Source organism: Dermatophagoides farinae, chromosome 6 (genome assembly GCF_024713945.1).
Source record: "Dermatophagoides farinae isolate YC_2012a chromosome 6, ASM2471394v1, whole genome shotgun sequence".
NCBI classification, from domain to species: domain Eukaryota; kingdom Metazoa; phylum Arthropoda; class Arachnida; order Sarcoptiformes; family Pyroglyphidae; genus Dermatophagoides; species Dermatophagoides farinae.
This window is the reverse complement of record NC_134682.1, coordinates 1,657,678-1,676,768: the sequence shown is the minus strand read 5'-3', so window position 1 is coordinate 1,676,768 and position 19,091 is coordinate 1,657,678. Positions and strand designations below refer to the sequence as shown.

Here is a 19,091-nt window from a genome sequence, read left to right as displayed (position 1 = left end):
CCTTTGTTGAAAATTTAATTGACCCTAAATGCCCTTGAACGTTTAATCGATCGATTGATCCATGTGAGTGACCTTTGTGCTTTTGAGACACACACACACACACACACAATACTAACACATTTGTAATTGAATTACAATCCACCACTTGTTTACTAAATCAAAAATAATAATATAAAAAAAAATTTCAGAAAAATACAAATTGACAATCCATGACTAGAAGAAGATGAAAAAATGATGTTGATGACAAGTGTTTATTTCGAATGAAACAAAAATAAAACAGAAAATATCATTATTATTTAAATCAAATGGACAGAATATATAAAAAAAATGTTTCAGAAACATTTTAGAAGAAGAATCTTTTCTATCCAAAGAGTGAAACATGTTTCTCACTCTCTCTCCATTCACTTCCAACAGAATTATAAAATCCATAAGTAAGAGAGAGAGAGAGAAAAAAAAAATTCACAAAACTGTCAAACCAAACTGGATACACCAGTGTGTGTGTGTGTAAGTGTGTTATGACCATTGTCCAATTTTTTGACATTAACACCAATAGAAGAATAGGCAACAAAAAAAATGTAAAAGAAAAAAACCAAAAGAAAAAGATGAAGACGAAACAAAAAATCATGTTATATCATCTTTGCTGTTGTCGAGGATTCTTGTAAAAAACAAAAACAAAAAACAAAAAAAAAACTGGTCTCGAAAATATAATTATTTTTTTTCTTTCTTTCTTTCTTTCGACACAAAATTTTCGAATATCCAAACAAACAAATGTCATTCAAAATTATCACATTTCTTTTTTTTTTATTCCATCCAGAACCAGGCCACCGCCATCATCACCATATTTTTGTTCACCAACAAAAAAAATAAATTGACCCGAGCTATCCAAAGACACCAGCAGAAAAAAAAGTCAAATCAAAAAAAAAGAGAAATTATAAGCTGGATTCTGATTCAATAAGTAGCTGTACAAAACGAAATCAAAAAAAAGAAGAAAAAAAATCGTTTCTGATTTATTGAATCTCATTATGATCATCACAAAAAGGCTAAAGAATTTTGTTAGTTTTTTTTTAGGAATATTTCTTGTTCATTCATATTTTTTACATTTGAAAAGAAGATGGTGTATATATAATGTCACATTGGACATTGGACGATCAAAAAAAAAAAGAGAGAGAAAATTATGTTGAAATTCATTTAGTGATCATCATAAACAAAATAATCCGTATATAAATTTGATTTGTTGATGGGAAAATATTTTACTTTCATCAATGATGGATTTTTATTCAATCTTTTTTTTTATTTTGGTTGTCCCATCGTCGTTTCTTATGGGGAGGGTTATATCATATCATTTCAATTAGAATTTATCTGGTTTTTTCTTCTGATGTTTGTGTGTGTGTGTGTGTGTGTGTTTGTGCATTGCTCATATGTTGGTGATGATGGTGGTTATTAGCCGTTTGTTTGGTTATTATTATATTGGTTGTTGTTGTTGTAGCAATCTATCAATGAAGAAGAAAAAAGAGAATATGATTATTATTGAAAAGAAGAATATCCGTTATTCGAAAATAATTCTGTCAATGCACATTGGTCATCGTCGTCGTCGTGTTATTTCTCATCTTTTGAAGATCAAATCTTCATCATCATTATTATCACAGTTCATAAGTCGAAAAAATGAGACACACAGATCAATCGATTGATTTATCTATTTCTTATTTTTTTTTTTGGACCTAAATAAGTTGAAATAGAATTCGAATTCGAATTCGTATGAATGAAATAGATAAGCCTATTAGTCATATTTAGATCCAAAATATCCAATTTTGTTGTTGTTGTTGCTTTGACCATCGGATCATATGAAATATGTGAAGTTAGTTTTTTTTATTTCTCGGAGTTTGATGACAATAATAATTCAATTGATGATTTTTTGTTCCAATGTTTTGAGCTACTGGAAATACAAGTGTTGTGTGTGTGTTTTTTTTCAGGTGTGTGTGCTTGTTATTATTGTTTCTGGAATATGGTTGTTGTTGTCGGTGAATAATCAAGAATTTTTTTTTTCTAAACAAACCATTGGCCGAAGAAAGAATCGGATATTGTTTTCACCAATGTGGCAATGAGAGAAAAAAAATTTCAGAATTTCTTGTAAGAAAGAAAAGAAAAAAAGATTATTAGCTGAAAATGAATGGATGAATAAATAAATTAAAAAAAAAATATGAACAATGGTCAATTGTATCCAGTGGACAACAACAACAACAACAACAAACAACCAACCAGCCAACGAATCAAACATACAAGAAGCAAAGGACCAAAAAAAAAAAAAATTTTGGCCAAGAAGAATATCAGCAGTAGCGACAAAGAATCATAGAAAAAGTAATAATGTTCTCTTATCACCAATGACACCGTTGACTGACCATTTTTTTTTTTTTTTGGTTCATCTTCATCATCCATATCCATATTTTGTTGCTGTAGTTGGATATATTATATTGAAGTTTAATTCAGTAAACAACAACAATATGCACAATTTCTGGTTATACACACCAAACGAATGATCGAACAAATCAAGCGTTCAAATGAATTCTTTGTTGTCGTTTGAAATAGAATTATTATTATCATCATCATCATCATCATTATTATGTCGTTTATCCATGAAAAAAAAACTAGAATGAAAAGAAAAGAAAAGAAAACCGAATCCAAAAAAAGTCAAAGAATAATTGAACAACAATTTCAATATCAAGAATTTGATTCATCATCATACAAAACAAGTTGACTATGGTTGTGAATATGTGTGTATATATATAATCCATGTGAATTTGTTTTTTTTTTGTTATCTCATTTTTTTTCCACCATTCATATACATACATATTGAACACATTTACCATTCACTATGGCTGAATATCCGATTATTTTTTATTTTTTTTTTATTTTTTGATTCTGGCTCAATCACAACCGTAGAATTTAGAAATTCAGGAAAAAAACGGCTTCAACTCTTTTTTGTTGTTGTTGTTATTGCTGAATTCTCATAGAATTTATATTGATAATCAACAATGGCGACGGTAGCAGCAGCAGTAGCGAATATATTGATAATCAACAATAGCGACGGTAGCAGCAGCAGTAGCGAATGATGAGATTGATTATGATGAACATATTGTCATGAAGAATTAATCTAAATGATAATAATAATAATATTCTTGCACACACTCTATTGTTGGCCGGTGTGAATGTTTTTTTTATTATTCAAATTATTCATTTTTTTTCTTGCTTTCTTTTTATCCATCCATTGTTTTTTTTTCCAATATCCAATATTCTTTGAATAATTAGTGATGCAATCGTGTGTGTGTGTGTGTGAGTTTGCTTCACACTCTATTGACCATTGATGAATTTTTGACAGAGACAAAAAAAAATTTTCTTGTTTTTTTTCTATTTGTTACCGAAAATATCAAATTTGATGATGACGATCGTGTTAGTATGGATTTGCCGTATGGTTGTAGAAATGTGAACAAAAAAAAGTTTTTTTCAAAACAGAAAAAAAACCCTGTGTGTGTGTGTGTGTGTGTGTGTGCCATGTCACCCTGTTTCTGGAACAACTGATCGTTTTTTTTTTTTTTTTTTTTTGTTTTTGAACTGATTTTTTTTTTTTTTTTTTTTGCCATTTTCTCGATTTTTATTAACGACAATACACCGATATAGCAAATATGTGTGTGTGTGTGTGTGTAATAGATTATGTTGACAATAGAAAAACGATTCTTGTATTTTTTTTGTGTGTGTGTGTTCAAAAAAAAAAAAAAATAAAGAATTGAAACATCGGTTTAGGCAGTATAAATGATTATATTATGATCAAAAAATCTGTTTCGTGTATGTGTATATATGAAAGCGGATGGGTAGATGATGACTACTACACTAAAATAATAATAATAATAAAATGGCTAAAAATTCAGTTGTTGTTGTTAATCATAAATTATCCCTGTAAATCTTACTAGATTAGATTATTACGCTTTCGCTCTCTCTTTCTGTGTTTTGTTTTCTTTGGTGATTATTTAAATGAAATAATAAACCACCATGTAGAATGTCAAGTTAAGAATTTAATATTATATCATCATCATTATTATTAAAACCGGGAGTTAAGACAGGCAGACAAACTTAATGAACAACTAAAGTCTAATATATAAAAAAAAATTAACTAAACTAAATACTAAATGAATGAATGAATGACTTGACTTAACTAATATGGGTTAAATGTTTTTTTTTGTTTTGTTTTGTTTTGTTTTCTTTCGGTAATTTTTCTTTTTTTTTCTGCTGCTGTTGTTGTTGTTGTTGTTGTTCCTTGGAGAAATTTACAATAAAACAACAACAACAACAACAACCGAAATGTAAAAATACGACGGTTTACGCCGTTGTTGTTGTTGTTGTTGTTGTTGTATTGTTTATGATTTATGATTCCTTCTTTTTTTTTATTTTGTTACACACATAGGGTTAATCATGAATGATAGAAAAAAAATCTAGAATTTTCATCAAAAAAAAGAAACGAAGTTTCAATAACGAAAACAACAACAACAACAACAACAGGCCAAATCAAAATGGCACTTGTAGCATCATGAAAACTTTTTGTTGTTGTTGTTGTTGTCATTTTGTGATTACCATAATAAAAGATGGTGATGTGAGTTGTATCCGGATATAATAAATAAAAATGACCAAAAATCCAATGGACAAACAAGAATTTTGAAACGGAATGGTCCAATGAAACAACATTCATTCACAATCAATTGGGAAAATCCATGCAATCATTGACTACTACTTGATGTATATGTTACAGCAATCAAAAACCATAAACTGCATAAAAAAAAATCTTCTGTTCTGATTCAACCAAAATGAATACTGGCGTCAACAGAAACAATCATCAACCAAATGACCGTCAATGTCAAAGTTCACTTTCGAGTATTTTTTTCTAGGATTCATTCATTTTGAATACTCAATAATGGTGGTGGTGGTGGCGGTCGGTATAGTCATCATCAACATTTTTTTGGTCATATAAGGATGATCCAATATACCATAAAATAGTCAAACCATAAAGAAATTATCCTTTTTTTCTGTGCCCTTTTTCAAAGTTCAAATTTTGGATCAGTAGTTTGGAGAAAACGATGGGGCAATGAATGTAGAATGGGAGAATATAAGATGAAATGTTTCCTGCTGCTGTTGCTGATGTTGTATCTGGTGTTTTTCTTTTTCTTTTTTTTTGTTCTATTTATGTGGAACCCAAAAAAATAAATTTGGATGGATGCTGTCACTCATTTGTACGACTTGTGTGTGTGTGTGTGTGTGTGTAGATCAACTTTATCCATAGTTTTAGACAATTTGGGGTTGGTCGTCATGATCTATCCAATAGTTGTCTTGTTTCAAACCATCAACACCATTCATCCATCCAGATACACATTTATCCCGAATAACCGACCGACCAACCAACCAACCAACGAAAACGACTAACCGATCCATCTCCCACTCACTCTCTCTCTCTCTCTTTTTCTATTTCGCACAAAAAAAACATGATGATGTGATTCATTTCATTTCGTTGATTTTTATCTCTACAACGAAAAAAAAAAATGGATGAGTACATAATAGATTCATGGCATTTCTGGATGATTTTGTAAAGGAAATTATTTTTTTTTATATAAAGATTTTCAATAGATTTTTTTTGGAAAAAAACATGATTTCAAATTTTTGTAGACTATTAATAGCTTATATTGAACTTTTATTTTCAAATTCAATGATGATGATATTTCTCTCATCATCATCTCTCACAATTGTGCCGTTGTCAATTTGTTTCTGTTTCATTCACAAATTTACCAGAGAACAAAAAAAACGATATATTTCACCATGGTAATGAAAATGAATTTACAATTTTCTAGAAACTTTCTGTTTCTTTTTTTTCTGTTTTTTGGATCTTTGTTAACTTCAAGTTAACAAATCTAGCTAGTCATGTCTTGCTGTTATCTTCATCACTTTGTTTTTTTTTTGTTTTTTTTTGTTTTATGCATCATTTTTTTTCTTCTTTTGATGGATCCACTAACATCATCGTAATGAATAAAAAAAAAATCCAATGATGATGATGGCTGAACTCTTTCTTTTGATCTAATATAAAAAATTGACATAGTCAAAGCAACAACAACACGAAATAACCCGAAAAAAAAGTTGTTAATGTGAAATATGGAATTTCATCTCACATTGTAATAAGGCAGCAAAAAAAAAACCTCAACAATATAGTCTACAAATCTAGTAGTCTTTCATAATATCGGAATCCAATTGATCCTGAAGATATCGATCGTGATTTTTTTTTTCATTTGTTGTTGTTGTTGTTGTCGTTGTTGTCGTCGAATAAGAATGAACCACTATGAATCATGACCATGAATAAAACCAGAGGAAAAAAAACCAATTCATTGGTTGAAATTCAATAATACAAAAAAAAAATGACTAGTGTACACACACTAGTGGAACTTTGACTCTCTCTCTCTTTTTGGAACAAGACAAAATGACTTGTTTGTATATTATATATTGGTTATTATTATTTTTGTTGGTTGTTGGTCGTAGTGAAATGTTGAATGACTATTTTCTTTATTCTTTCCTTTTCCACTATTTCTTTTATTCTATTCGTCATAGTTGCAGTTGAAATTGCTATGTTGCAATGTCGTCTTCATTGTCGGGATTCCAAAACATTGATTATATGTTCACATGTGGATGTACCGCCACATATACATCTCAAAAAAAAACACATCACTATGATTGGATGCGATCCATTTGGCACACACACACAGAGACACACACACACATCAAACACATTTGCTACGCAACATCCGCGCCAGCCAGATCGACAGAAATTTTTTTTTTTCACTTTAATATAATATAAATATATCGGGATCCATTGTGTATGTGTGATTGGTCTATTAAGAGTTTCAGAATAATCATTCAAACGCCATAGACGAAAACGAACACGCGTATGATTATCTTCTATGTGAAGAAATTTTTTTGTTTGTTGTCCATAGCCAAATCACAACCGATTGGAATTTTTTCTGTCGACGATGGTTTTTTTTTATTTTTTTTATTTTTTTGATGCGATAAAAATACGAATATTATTATCATCATCAAAAATATAATCAAATTTACGACCATTTTTAAATTAAAATTGGCTGGATCCATCGTTCCATCCTTCTCGTCATCATCATCATCATCATTTTACTACCTATAATTTCATGAGGATGATCATAAAAAAAAACTTGAATGAATGCGTAAAATGAAATTTTTCATCAATAACTTCTTTGTGTTTGTGTGTGTGTGTTTACCATGTCAATTAAATTAATCATCACCAGAATCTATCCGGTTATTATTATTGAGAATTATCCATTGATATTATCGCCCTAGACAACGAATAACGATTTTTTTTTCTCTCTCACTCTCTCTCTCTCTCTCTCTCTCAGATTGAAAATTGTCAATTGAAACAAAATTCTTAAGCCAATTTTCAATCGTTAAAAGATAAGAGGAAAAAATTCTTCTTGTTACCACATAACAAACAAAACCAACACTAATCAACAAGAATATTATTGGCTTACACAAAATTGATGATGATCGAATGTTAATCTTCTTAATGTGTTTTATTATTATTTTTCGCTGAATTGTTTTTATATTGAAATAATAATGATGACGACCACAACGATCTGACAACAACAAAAATTGTCCTAATTGTTCATTGATGATGACCAATCATCGATCGATTTGAATCGATTTTATTTTCTATCTATCTCTTTGGTCCAACTGTAATAGTGATCATTGATGATGATGATGATGACACTACTTGATCATCATAATCATTCAAAACATTTGAAATTGCCACAAGTGATTATTTGGTTTATTCATTGACCAAAAAAAAAAATTCACCTTATTTTCATTCAAAAAAAAAGACAAATTCCAATTCCGATTCCGATCAACAAACGAAAAGCAGAAAATTAAGAAGAATAAAAAAAAACAATGGCGCCTTATCATTCTTGTAAGTTTCAAATGATGATTTTTCTATATTTTTTGAACAAGAATTTTTTTCAGAAAATTTTCCAATTTTTCTTTCGTAAACTTGAAATCAATTTTCAAATAAAGAAAAAAAATAAAGAAGTTATCTGAGATGTTTTCCACGGTCGTCGTCGTTGTCGTCGTTGTCGTCGTTTGTTGTTTGTTGTTTGTAGAAATTGAATCAAATCAGATAAAAGTTAATTTCATCAAGATATATGATGTGTGTGTGTGTGTGTGTGTGTTTGTATATGAAAAAAAAAGACAAACGAGTCAATTTTTTATTTCGGCCATCATAGATTTTGCTTTTTTTCATTTTCAATCATCTTTGTGGATAAAAACTATAATAAATTTAATGCATCACTGAATTTCATCGTTTTTTTTTGCTGGTTCAAAATTTCAAATCCATTTGTTCATAGATCTGTTGTTGTTTTTTTTTCTCGATCCAGAAACCTAAAAAAAATGAATCATTTTATACTGTCCACTTGGATCATCAAATGATGATGATTGTTTATTGTTTGCCATCTGACCTAATCACATATAATGATAATCATCATCAAATAAATTCGAAACTATTTCTATCGGTGATATATTCGTCATTTATGAACAGAACAAAACAACATCATTTTGTTCGGTGTTTGTTTTTTCATTATTCGAATTTTTTTTTCTGTTTTTGTTTGCCCGAAATAATGTATTTTCGATGAAAATATTGATGAGATAAACATTGATGGGCATTATCTTTGATTTTTTTTCATCATCATCATCATGATCATCATTAATGTGGTTAGAAGTTAGAAGTTTCATTTTCAAATGATGATTTTTTTTCGGCGTAATAGAAATTACAATGCCCTAATACTTTTAATCTATGTTTATTATTATGATGGAATATTCTTTTGTTGTTGTTGTTGTTGTTACTGATGTTGCTTTGCAATTCATTTATCTGTTTGTTTGTACAATGATGATGACGATGATGGTGATGATGAATATCTACACACATTGGCCATATATATTGGAATCGAATTAATTTTGCTCCCGGAAACATTTTTTTTTTTCATTCTCAACATGATGATGATGATGATGATCATAATTCAATTTTTTTGTCAATAATGTTTTGGCTTGAATAAACATAATCTTCCCTACTTTTTTTTCTATCTTGTCCGGAAAAAAAACTAACCTGGATAGTATAAACAGATGAAAAAAAAATTAGAGTAAGTAAACCTGTGTGTGTGTGTGTGGATAAATAAATTTTCTATAATTCATTTTCATTAATTAATTAATTAATTTATTCAATGAAAAATTTCCACTCATAAACCTCTTGGTGATGATGACGATATGAAACAAACTCAAACAAACAATATTCTGGAACAACAACAACAACAACAACAACAACAGCAACAAAAAAGCATAGACAAACAAAAAAAAACCTGAAATGAAAAAAAAAAAATATTTATCCACCACCGGATATCAGGTAGAAAAAAAATGAATTCAAAAGTTCCAAATCAAAAGTATTTTTTTTGCTGTACGAATGACCACCACCACCACCACTACAACAACAGCATCCATCATATACAATATATATGATTTGATCAGCTGAATACTAATAATTCATTGAAACAAAAAAAAAATACTAATAATGATAATTGATAATCATCAGTAGATTGTTTTTTTTCTAATTTCATTTTCCATATCATAACTATGATTGAAAACATACAAACCAGAAACATTGTAAATAGATAGATAGATAGATAGAGACATGTTCCATATGTGAATAACAAATCCGATTCCGGAAAGAAAAAAATTCCAATACGTGCCATAATGGTCATCATCATCATCATGATCATTAATATCATGATGATGGAATATATAATTATAATTCTTTGATAGAATTTATTTACAGATTGAATAATAATGAAATGAAAATTTAATGCAAACGAAAATTCATTTCATTCAGTGCAGAGATTACCTGCCTGATTCTTTTTTTTTTTTTTTGGTCAATATTCTGTGTGTGATTAATATTTATTTACAATTTAATTTTGTCTGTTTTTTTTGTTTTTTTTTTTTTTTGATTCTATTATAGATTCTATTAAGCCAACTTTGACCAGATGTTTCTACACGAAGATGATGATGATGATGATGATGACTACAACAATGATTGTTTGTTTGGATCAAAATAATGATAAACAGAATGATTATCATCATCATACAATTATAATGAAAAATTCAAACATTCCTAATGATGATCAAATCATTATTGAATCACCATCCTTAGAAACATCGGCAACAACAATTATAAATCATAATATAAATTCTATTGTGGCCACTGAATCTTATTCATCTTCTTCATTTGATCATGTTGATCATAATAAATGGAAAAATATTTCATTAATACAACGATCACATCGTTCATTATTATCGTGGTAAATAATTGATTTCATCATCATCATCATCATGTTCAATATAACATGAAAACAAGCCTAGAATCATTATACTAATTAGTTATCATTTCTTTTCATTTTTTTTTTACTTATTTGAATCAAATATCGATATGAAAAACATCATATCGAAAAAAAAAATTAGGAATCATCATCAACAACAACAACAACAACAACATCGACCATACAATCATTGGAATCATCATCTTCAAACCAAAATAACAACAACAACAAATGTACAAGATGATGATGATGGCCAACAACTAAATGATTTAGATGAAATATCATCATTGAAAAATCAAAGAAAGCAACATCTGCATCCTAATGATGATAATGAACAGGATGATAATGATAAAATTAAAAATCATCATCATCATCGAAATCACAATCAGCATCAGCATCAGCATCATCAGAATCATGACGCAAGACACGTCATTTCAGCAACACCAAATAATTCAGATTGGCCAAATACAATGAAAAATATAACCGTTACTGCTGGTCGTGATGCAACATTTGAATGTGTATTTCCAAAATTAAAAGATTTTCGTGTAAGTCATTCATTGGTTTTGTGTGTGAATGAGATGATAATTCATTATTTGAATAATGATGATGATTATTATTATTCTTACACTACTTCCTGTTCAATGTACTTGAATCCGGTTGTTCGACAGCAGCCGGGTAGATAATTATTATCATTATTATGGCTGCTGCTGCTGCTGCTGCTGCAACTGTTGTTCATTGAAATTAAAAAAAAAATTCAATAAATCTTTGAATAATAACATTTTTTGACCTTTTTTTATATCTTAGTTAGAATTTATTCTTTAATTAACTCTTATAATAATAATAATAATAATAATTCTTTCGATTCAATTTAAGACGCACACACACACACATGTGGAATTCTACAATTCTACAATTCTTAATCATTACTTAGCTTTGGTCACATTATTTTTTATTTTTTCTCTTCTTTTTTTTATCCCATTGTGTGTGTGAATGTTTTGTGTTTTTTTTTTTTTTTTTTTTTTTGAACAATATTCTGATGCTGAATAAGCAAATAATATGCGATTGTATGTGCTATACATTACATACATACAATCGTATATGAAATGTTGAGAATTGAGAATAAAATAAAGAGTTAAACGATGATGACAACACAAAAGATCAATTTAGTAAATTTGAGATATGAGAACACTGAACATACATAGACAGAAAGAGTGTGTAGTAATAATAAAATGGATTCTGGCCTGGTTGTTGTAGCCAATTCTAACAACAACAATTTCAATGACGATAATAAAAAAAAGAAACGAAATATATCCACATATGGATGAATAAAATGGAATGAATGAAATGAATGAATGATGGACAGCCTAAAAATGAAAAACAGATTCCACCATATTTAATTGTCATGACTGATTTGTTGTGTTACAATCGTTTGTTGTACAGCAGCAGCAGCAGCAACAACAACAAAAGAAAATTCACAATCGGTCTGTCGGTTGGTTAGTCGTCGACCTTCAACATTATCATCATGATCATGAATAATCCCGGCCTTTTTTTATGGGTTTCATTTTTCCAATTGAATTGAATCTGTAATATGATGGGGTTACAAATAGAATAGCCATCATTTAGCGAATGAGTAAGAAAATTTCGAACAAACCGATGTTGTTTGTCACTCAAATTTTTTCTTCTCTACTTATTCTTGGAATTGAGACTTGTCTTTGTGTTTTTTTTTTATTCTTCTTCTTATGAATCTTGAAAAATTGGAATTGCCAAATAGAATGTGATCATTTCATCAACAACAAAAATAATATCAAAAAATGATAAATGAAAGTGTTTTTTTTTCTGTTTTGTTTTCCAGTTGCCATAAATTCAATCCTTTTTAACCCGTTCCAAAAAAAAGAAAAAAAAAATTTTTCGTTGTCATAGAATTATTATACATTGTTCCATTTATGATTTTCATTCAATTCTGTATAGAGAATTTTTTTTTCACTGGTTTCTTCACACTAGAATTCCAAAGAATTTTCTGTTTCTTTATTTTTTGGTTTTCGAAGAGGAAAAAAATTCTTAATTCTCTTCTATAATCGATAATATTGGCGGTGAACAAAAAAAAAAGAAACAAAAGAATTTTTATATTTCAATGAAATGAAACAAGCTAAAAACAAAACAAAAAATTTGCAAAATCCTTTCTCAGGGAGATATTCCGGATCCATTCATCCGTTTTTTTTCGTTGGGTAAGAACGAAAAAAATGGGGGAAAAAATGGAAAATTTAACTTTAATTTAATTTAATTTCGACCAGTTGTTCATCATAATCATGATGATGATGATCATCATCATTTCAAAATGATAGAATCGTCGAAAATTGGGCAACTTGTTTCAAACAGAGAAAGAATTTTTTTTTTGTTTTTGATTGATGAAATTTTTTTTTTTTTTTTTTGGTTTTCACAATACTAATGCTTAGCCTGCTCAGCGGTTATGATTTTTTTTTCTCCAGTTATGGATCATTTTTATTTTCTATTCTGGATCATTTCGTGTGCGTTCGATCCGAACACACAAACACACACACACACACGATCAGTTTATCGATTTCAATTTTTTTTTAATGCAACACATCTTCAAAACAAAAAAAAATTCGATACTTTTTTTTCGATCCTGATTAATAATCCTTATTTCATGCATTCCAATACCCACAATATATTCGAGGATATGATGATGAGCGTACATGAATCCAAACAACAACAACAACAACAACAACAAAAATCAATCAATTTGATGATCTGGTTGGTTGGTCAGTCGATCTGCCTGACTAGATGACCAATAGATGGCCAATTAGCACCATATTATTATCTTTAACGAAAAAAAAAAGAATCCAAATGCTTATCATACAAAGAAAGAGAGAAACAAAAAACAAGTCTAACACACACACACACACACACACAGTGATATTCCCTTCAATCTTTTTTTTCCTATTGAAAAAAAATGATGTGACAACAACAATATTGACATCCCAGAATATACACAAATATACCACAATAGACACACACACACACACACATATACACACAAAGAAATGCATCATTCTGTGAATAATAATAACAGAATGACAGAATGAATAGAAAACTTATGAAACGATGATGATGATGATGATGACATCAAGACAATCGTTGTGAAATGGAATGTTATTCTCGAGTGCATGTAATTGTGATTGTGGAACAATGACATATAACTATATGAAATGTTTTGCTAAATGTTTCTTGAATAGCAGCAGTAGCAGCAGCAGCAGCAGTTTTCACTATTTGTTGTTGTTGTTGAAAAGCAAGCGAAAAAAATTTTTTTTTTTTATAAAAAAAAACTTGTCAAAAAAGACTTGTGTTGTCTGACAAGTTTAATATCATCATCATCATCATCATCATCACCAACTGAACAATAATTGTAATAATCTATTTTGATGATGATGATGATGATTGTTGAGTAATGAAGAAAAAGGATGAAATGTTTTAGAGATATCGCGCATATATATTGGATTAAATTGAATTAAATTAAATTAAAAAAAAATTGAAACTTGAATTGAATCGTTTATGTTCTTCTATTTTTTGTTTTGTTTTGTTTTGTTCATCAACATATGTTTTATTTTATTTTTTTTTTTTTGAATTTTTTTTGTTCGTTCTTCGTTTTTTTTTTTTTTTTTTTTTTTGGTTTGTTCTCGGACAGCTGGTCTGGTTTCATCAGGATCATCATGTATTGTTAGCCATGCATGATACGGTTATCAGTAAAAATGGACGTATTTCAGTACGATCACATGCGAATACAACATTTTATTTGACCATACATGATGTACAGGAAATGGATCGTGGTTTTTATATGTGTCAAGTGAATACAAAACCAATGCGTATACAAATCGGTCATCTAGAAGTGAATGGTAAGTTTGTGTGTGTTGAATTGTTGATGAAAAATTATCATTTTTTATTTTTCTGGTTTATAATTATGATTTTAAAATAAAAAAAAGTTCCACCATCATTTATTGAGGAAAAAACTAGTTCAGATTTTGATATAACAGAAAATTCATCGGCAACATTACATTGTTCAGCAAATGGACGGCCAGAACCACAGATTTTATGGCGTCGTGAAGATGAACAACCAATTCAATTGGATTCACAAACAAATGATTGTAAGTAAATCTATAATGAATTGATCAATTATTGGTGATTAATCATTTCATTTCATTTTTAAAAGCATCGTTGACAATCAAAGGTCAACATTTGAATTTAAAAAATGTTTCCAGACATCAAATGGGTAAAATCAAAAATTTTTTTTTTCATATTGAATCTCTAATGTAAATGCGATATATGGTTTGCTATATATAGGTGCCTATCTTTGTATTGCTTCCAATGGTATATTGCCAACCATAAGTAAACGAATATTTCTTGGCGTCAGCTGTAAGTTTATATTTAAATTATGAAAAAATTCTTGAAACATTCCTTTTATCCTAATTAGTTGCACCAATAATATGGACAAATAAACGTATGGTCGAAGCAATAATCAATGCCAATCCTACAATTGAATGTCATATTGAATCCTATCCAAGGGCTAATGTTTATTGGCAAAAAAATAATCAATTACCACCAATTGTTTATAGTGATAGGAAATATACATTATCGATGAATGAAAGTATCATTTCCTATAGATTTATTGCCAGGTAATACATGGTTTTTTTTGTTGTAATCAAAAAAAAAATTAACATTTTGCTTCATTAGGCTCAAAATTAGTGATATACAGAAAAATGATTTTGATAAATATAATTGTATAGCTAAAAATAAAATGGGTAGTGAAAAAAATTTTGTACAACTTTTGGAAAGAAAACGGCCACCATCTACAAGGCGACCAATTAAACCACAACGACCAACAACTATCATACGAAAATATCAAAATCAGAATCAGAATCCGAATCAAAAGTCAAATTCAAATTTATATGAAAACAAACAGAATCATAATTTAGATAAGCCAACTAAAACATCGGAAAATATGATTATTAAAAATGTTCATCAGTCTCAAGATCATCAAGGTAAACATTACATTTGAAGAAAAAAACCCATATATATGTCAACAATGACTTATTTTTATTTTCATTTCCATTTTTTTTTTAATTTTGTCAGACTTTACTATGAACATTAATAATAACCGAAATCATCTTCATGATGATGGCAATGATAATGATGATGATGGAAATGAAATTTGGGAATATGAAACAAATTATATGGCACCAGAATTGACACCTGGAATGAAAATAAATTCATCATTATCAATAACTAATGGCCACCATCAACGACTTGGATCAATTATTATCATAACTATTATTATCATCCTTTGCTCATCACTGTGTTACAATCACGATTGATTAATCAATTTTTCACTTCTATAATTATTTCATACTTATAATTTCACATACACACACACACACACATTTACAAACCTTGTATAATGAAAATTCAGATTGAAAATTGTACAAAATTGACTTATCGGCCATCAATTCTTGAATGATTTTGATTGTTTTAAATTCTAACATTCGTATACATTGACGAATGATTACATTTGAATAGGAAAAATAAAATTTTTCTCATTCAATTTAGAGGAAATGGATGTTGATGTTTGATGGAAGTGGTGGTGTTGAAATACAAAAAAAAAATAAAATAAAATGTAAAACAAAAATGAAAAAATGAAATGAAATTTGATGCAAATGCAAAGTTTTATTATTTATTTATTTAAATTTAAAACTCTCTTTCTCATCATCCACATGAGATTAATATTTACTTTTCACAATCTTTGTTCGTCAAACAAACAAACAAACAAACACAAACGAATCGAATAAATTTTTTTGGTTTCCTCAAATCAATACCGCTAACGCTAGATGGCAGCCTGATTTTTTTTTTAAATTAATATTTACATTTCATTATTATCATCATCTTCCTTTTCTTCACCGATGGTTGAAAATTGACGAAAATTTTCATATAATGGAATTTCATCCGATTGTTTATTATCACCACCATCATTAGCCATGTTTGACATTAACGTAACATCAACATCAACATCACCGTCATCATCATCATCATCATCATCATCTATAATGATTTCATTCGCAGAGTTATTATTTGGTTCATCATCCTGATAATGTCTTCTATCGGTTGTCGTCGTTGTCGTCTTCGTATGTGTATCCGGTTTTTTGACAGAACGTATTGTTGATTTTTGAAAACGTGAAAATCGATTCGATAAGGTTCGTTTCTTTAATCCTCTTGTTACGCCACCCATCATGATTGCTTGATGTGTCATGACCTTTTTTATATATTTTTTTTTTGTTTTTTTTTTGGACAAATAGAAAAATCAAAAAGAATAAAAAAAAATCATGGATATAAATACCTTTTCGCCGTTCACTTGTTGTTGTTCTTTTCTTCGTAACAAAACTTCATTATCGCTTTTCGAATGAATATTATGAAATTCATTTGGCCCAAAATTATCCTGTGGATCGGCAAAATAATCCTCATAACTTTGTAATACATCATTGCCGAAAAATTCGGCCGTTTCATCCGGTAAACGGAGATCGGCAATCAATGTAATAATACCGATTATAATGCATAATATTCCATTGATTAGATTGATATAAAAACACCATGAATAATGTGTGATTAAGAAACCATTTTCAAATGCCAATGTTAATGGTATTGAATAATGTAAATAGAACATCATGAACAAAATTGGCACTCAATAAACTAATACCAGTAAATATAATGAATAATGATCCATAATAGATGACCATTTGAAATAGTATATTGCACAAGATGAATAATGGTATAGCCGTCCTTGAACAACATGAATGAATAACGATTAATCAAATCCGTACATTGACTTAATTGTATACAAAAATAAATACCAAAGGAATATATGTGCCAGCCAACCGGCTTGCCGATAATATCGACCAATATGTATTGATTCATAATCAATTGTAAATGTTTCAGCTACCCATAGAATTGGATATGGTAGGCCACGAAATTGTGCACGACGATAATTTTTTTGCAGACTACCAGCTTTTTTTCAAATCACAAAAAAAAAGAAAAGAAAAACATTTTTTTTTATAGAATTAAAAGACAGATCTACATCCAACAAACAAACCATCATAACCAAAACCAGGTTTTCCTTGTGACCATGTCCAATCAAAATATTCATTAAAATCAATCGTATCATTATGTTGATTGATTGGATTGCCAATCAATGTAATATTGATACCACTTAGTCCAATATCAAGTCCAATTGTTGCATCAATTTTTAAATTTCGTCCAAAACGATATGGCATCTGTGATCGTATCTGTCCACGTTCCCAATATGGCATCAGATTACAATCTACAATCAACAAAACAAGAATAATTTTTATTGAAAATCAATCAATTGACTAAATATATTTACAAAGTATTAGAAACAAAATGACCAAACTGGTACTCCAACGTAGTACGACCGAAAATTTCTATAAATAATAATCAATCAATCAATCAATCAATAATTAATCGATCATATCAAATTTGATAAAAACATCAACAAAGACACACCTTGCCACGAAATCCCGGAATAATAATTAAAAAAGCCAATAATGCGGCTGTAAATAATGCAACCAAACGAAATAAATTGATATCGATCCAAATTTTTGGCAATCCATTATATTTATAAAATGTTGGATAATGTTCCTGGCGGAATATCGAAAATATTTCATCATTAAACATTATGATCAATATATAACCATTTAATTACACCAAAGACGCTCACACACAAACACTGAATATAAACAAAAAACAAAAAAACTTTATTATTCTTGATGATGATGGCTCATCAATACACACACAATGAAACCGGATATAGCCTTCAACACACACACACACCGACACACAGTCAACCGGATACATTTGTCAGGAAATGAATGATTCAAAGAATATTTGGCGGCAATATATATGACAAAAAAAAATTCGCTGTATAAACACAAATACACACCGTAATATATAATGTTTCATCATCATCATTTTTATTTAGAAAAAAATTTCATTTTTTTTTATTTAGAAATGAATGAAAATAAAATGGAAAAAAATTTTGTTGTTGTTGTTGTTGTTGTTTGAATTCTTTCACAGAATCAGCTTTAAAAAAAAAACACAAAAGACGTGTATGTGTGCGATTTTTTTTTATACAGGCGCACATATAGATTATTATTATTAGAGAGAGAACACAGTTAACAGATTTTCATTATGAATAATACAGATTCATTCATTCATTTTTTTTACCAATAAAAATGCATCATTCTCTCATTCATCACACTTTTTTTTGGTTATAATAATGGTTTTTTAAAAAATAAATAAGAATTTCGTAAAATTAAAAAAAAAATTCGGATCATATCAAAAAAAAAAAATGATTCGATGATAATAATGAAGAATGAAAATGAATGATAATAAAAGATAAGAAGAAGAAAAAAATGTAAGTTTTGGTTTTTCATCAGTTTGTCTGTGTGTGTGTGTGTATGTGTGTGTCATTCACCATTTTCTTTCGTTCCATAATCATCATCATCATCATGATGATGATGCATTATGTTGAATTGTTTTTTTTTATAT

General features: G+C 28.9%; 2 protein-coding genes across 3 annotated transcripts; one reads left to right on the top strand and one right to left on the bottom strand.

Moving 5' to 3' along the window:
* The first annotated feature begins 6,916 nt into the window (after positions 1 to 6,916).
* LOC124494343 (uncharacterized) lies at positions 6,917 to 16,076 on the top strand. Of its 2 annotated transcripts, none has more exons than XM_075732052.1 (10): positions 6,917 to 8,014; positions 10,106 to 10,445; positions 10,606 to 11,008; positions 14,167 to 14,374; positions 14,462 to 14,623; positions 14,689 to 14,748; positions 14,820 to 14,891; positions 14,950 to 15,151; positions 15,210 to 15,517; positions 15,609 to 16,076. In XM_075732052.1, exons 1-10 carry the CDS (start codon positions 7,996 to 7,998, stop codon positions 15,848 to 15,850), a joined length of 2,016 nt encoding a protein of 671 aa, XP_075588167.1. In that variant the 5' UTR covers positions 6,917 to 7,995; the 3' UTR covers positions 15,851 to 16,076. The 2 variants fall into 2 exon arrangements, with proteins under 2 accessions (XP_075588167.1, XP_075588168.1); XM_075732053.1 differs by lacking the exon at positions 6,917 to 8,014 and adding an exon at positions 9,640 to 10,018.
* Positions 16,077 to 16,170: 94 nt separating this feature from the next.
* On the bottom strand, positions 16,171 to 18,417 carry LOC124493318 (dual oxidase maturation factor 1). The gene is given in 7 exon segments (XM_047056386.2): positions 16,171 to 16,782; positions 16,867 to 17,172; positions 17,174 to 17,306; positions 17,378 to 17,531; positions 17,617 to 17,844; positions 17,908 to 17,965; positions 18,048 to 18,417. Coding segments are annotated over 7 exon segments (1,440 nt in total). The 5' UTR covers positions 18,219 to 18,417; the 3' UTR covers positions 16,171 to 16,392.
* Positions 18,418 to 19,091: the final 674 nt, after the last annotated feature.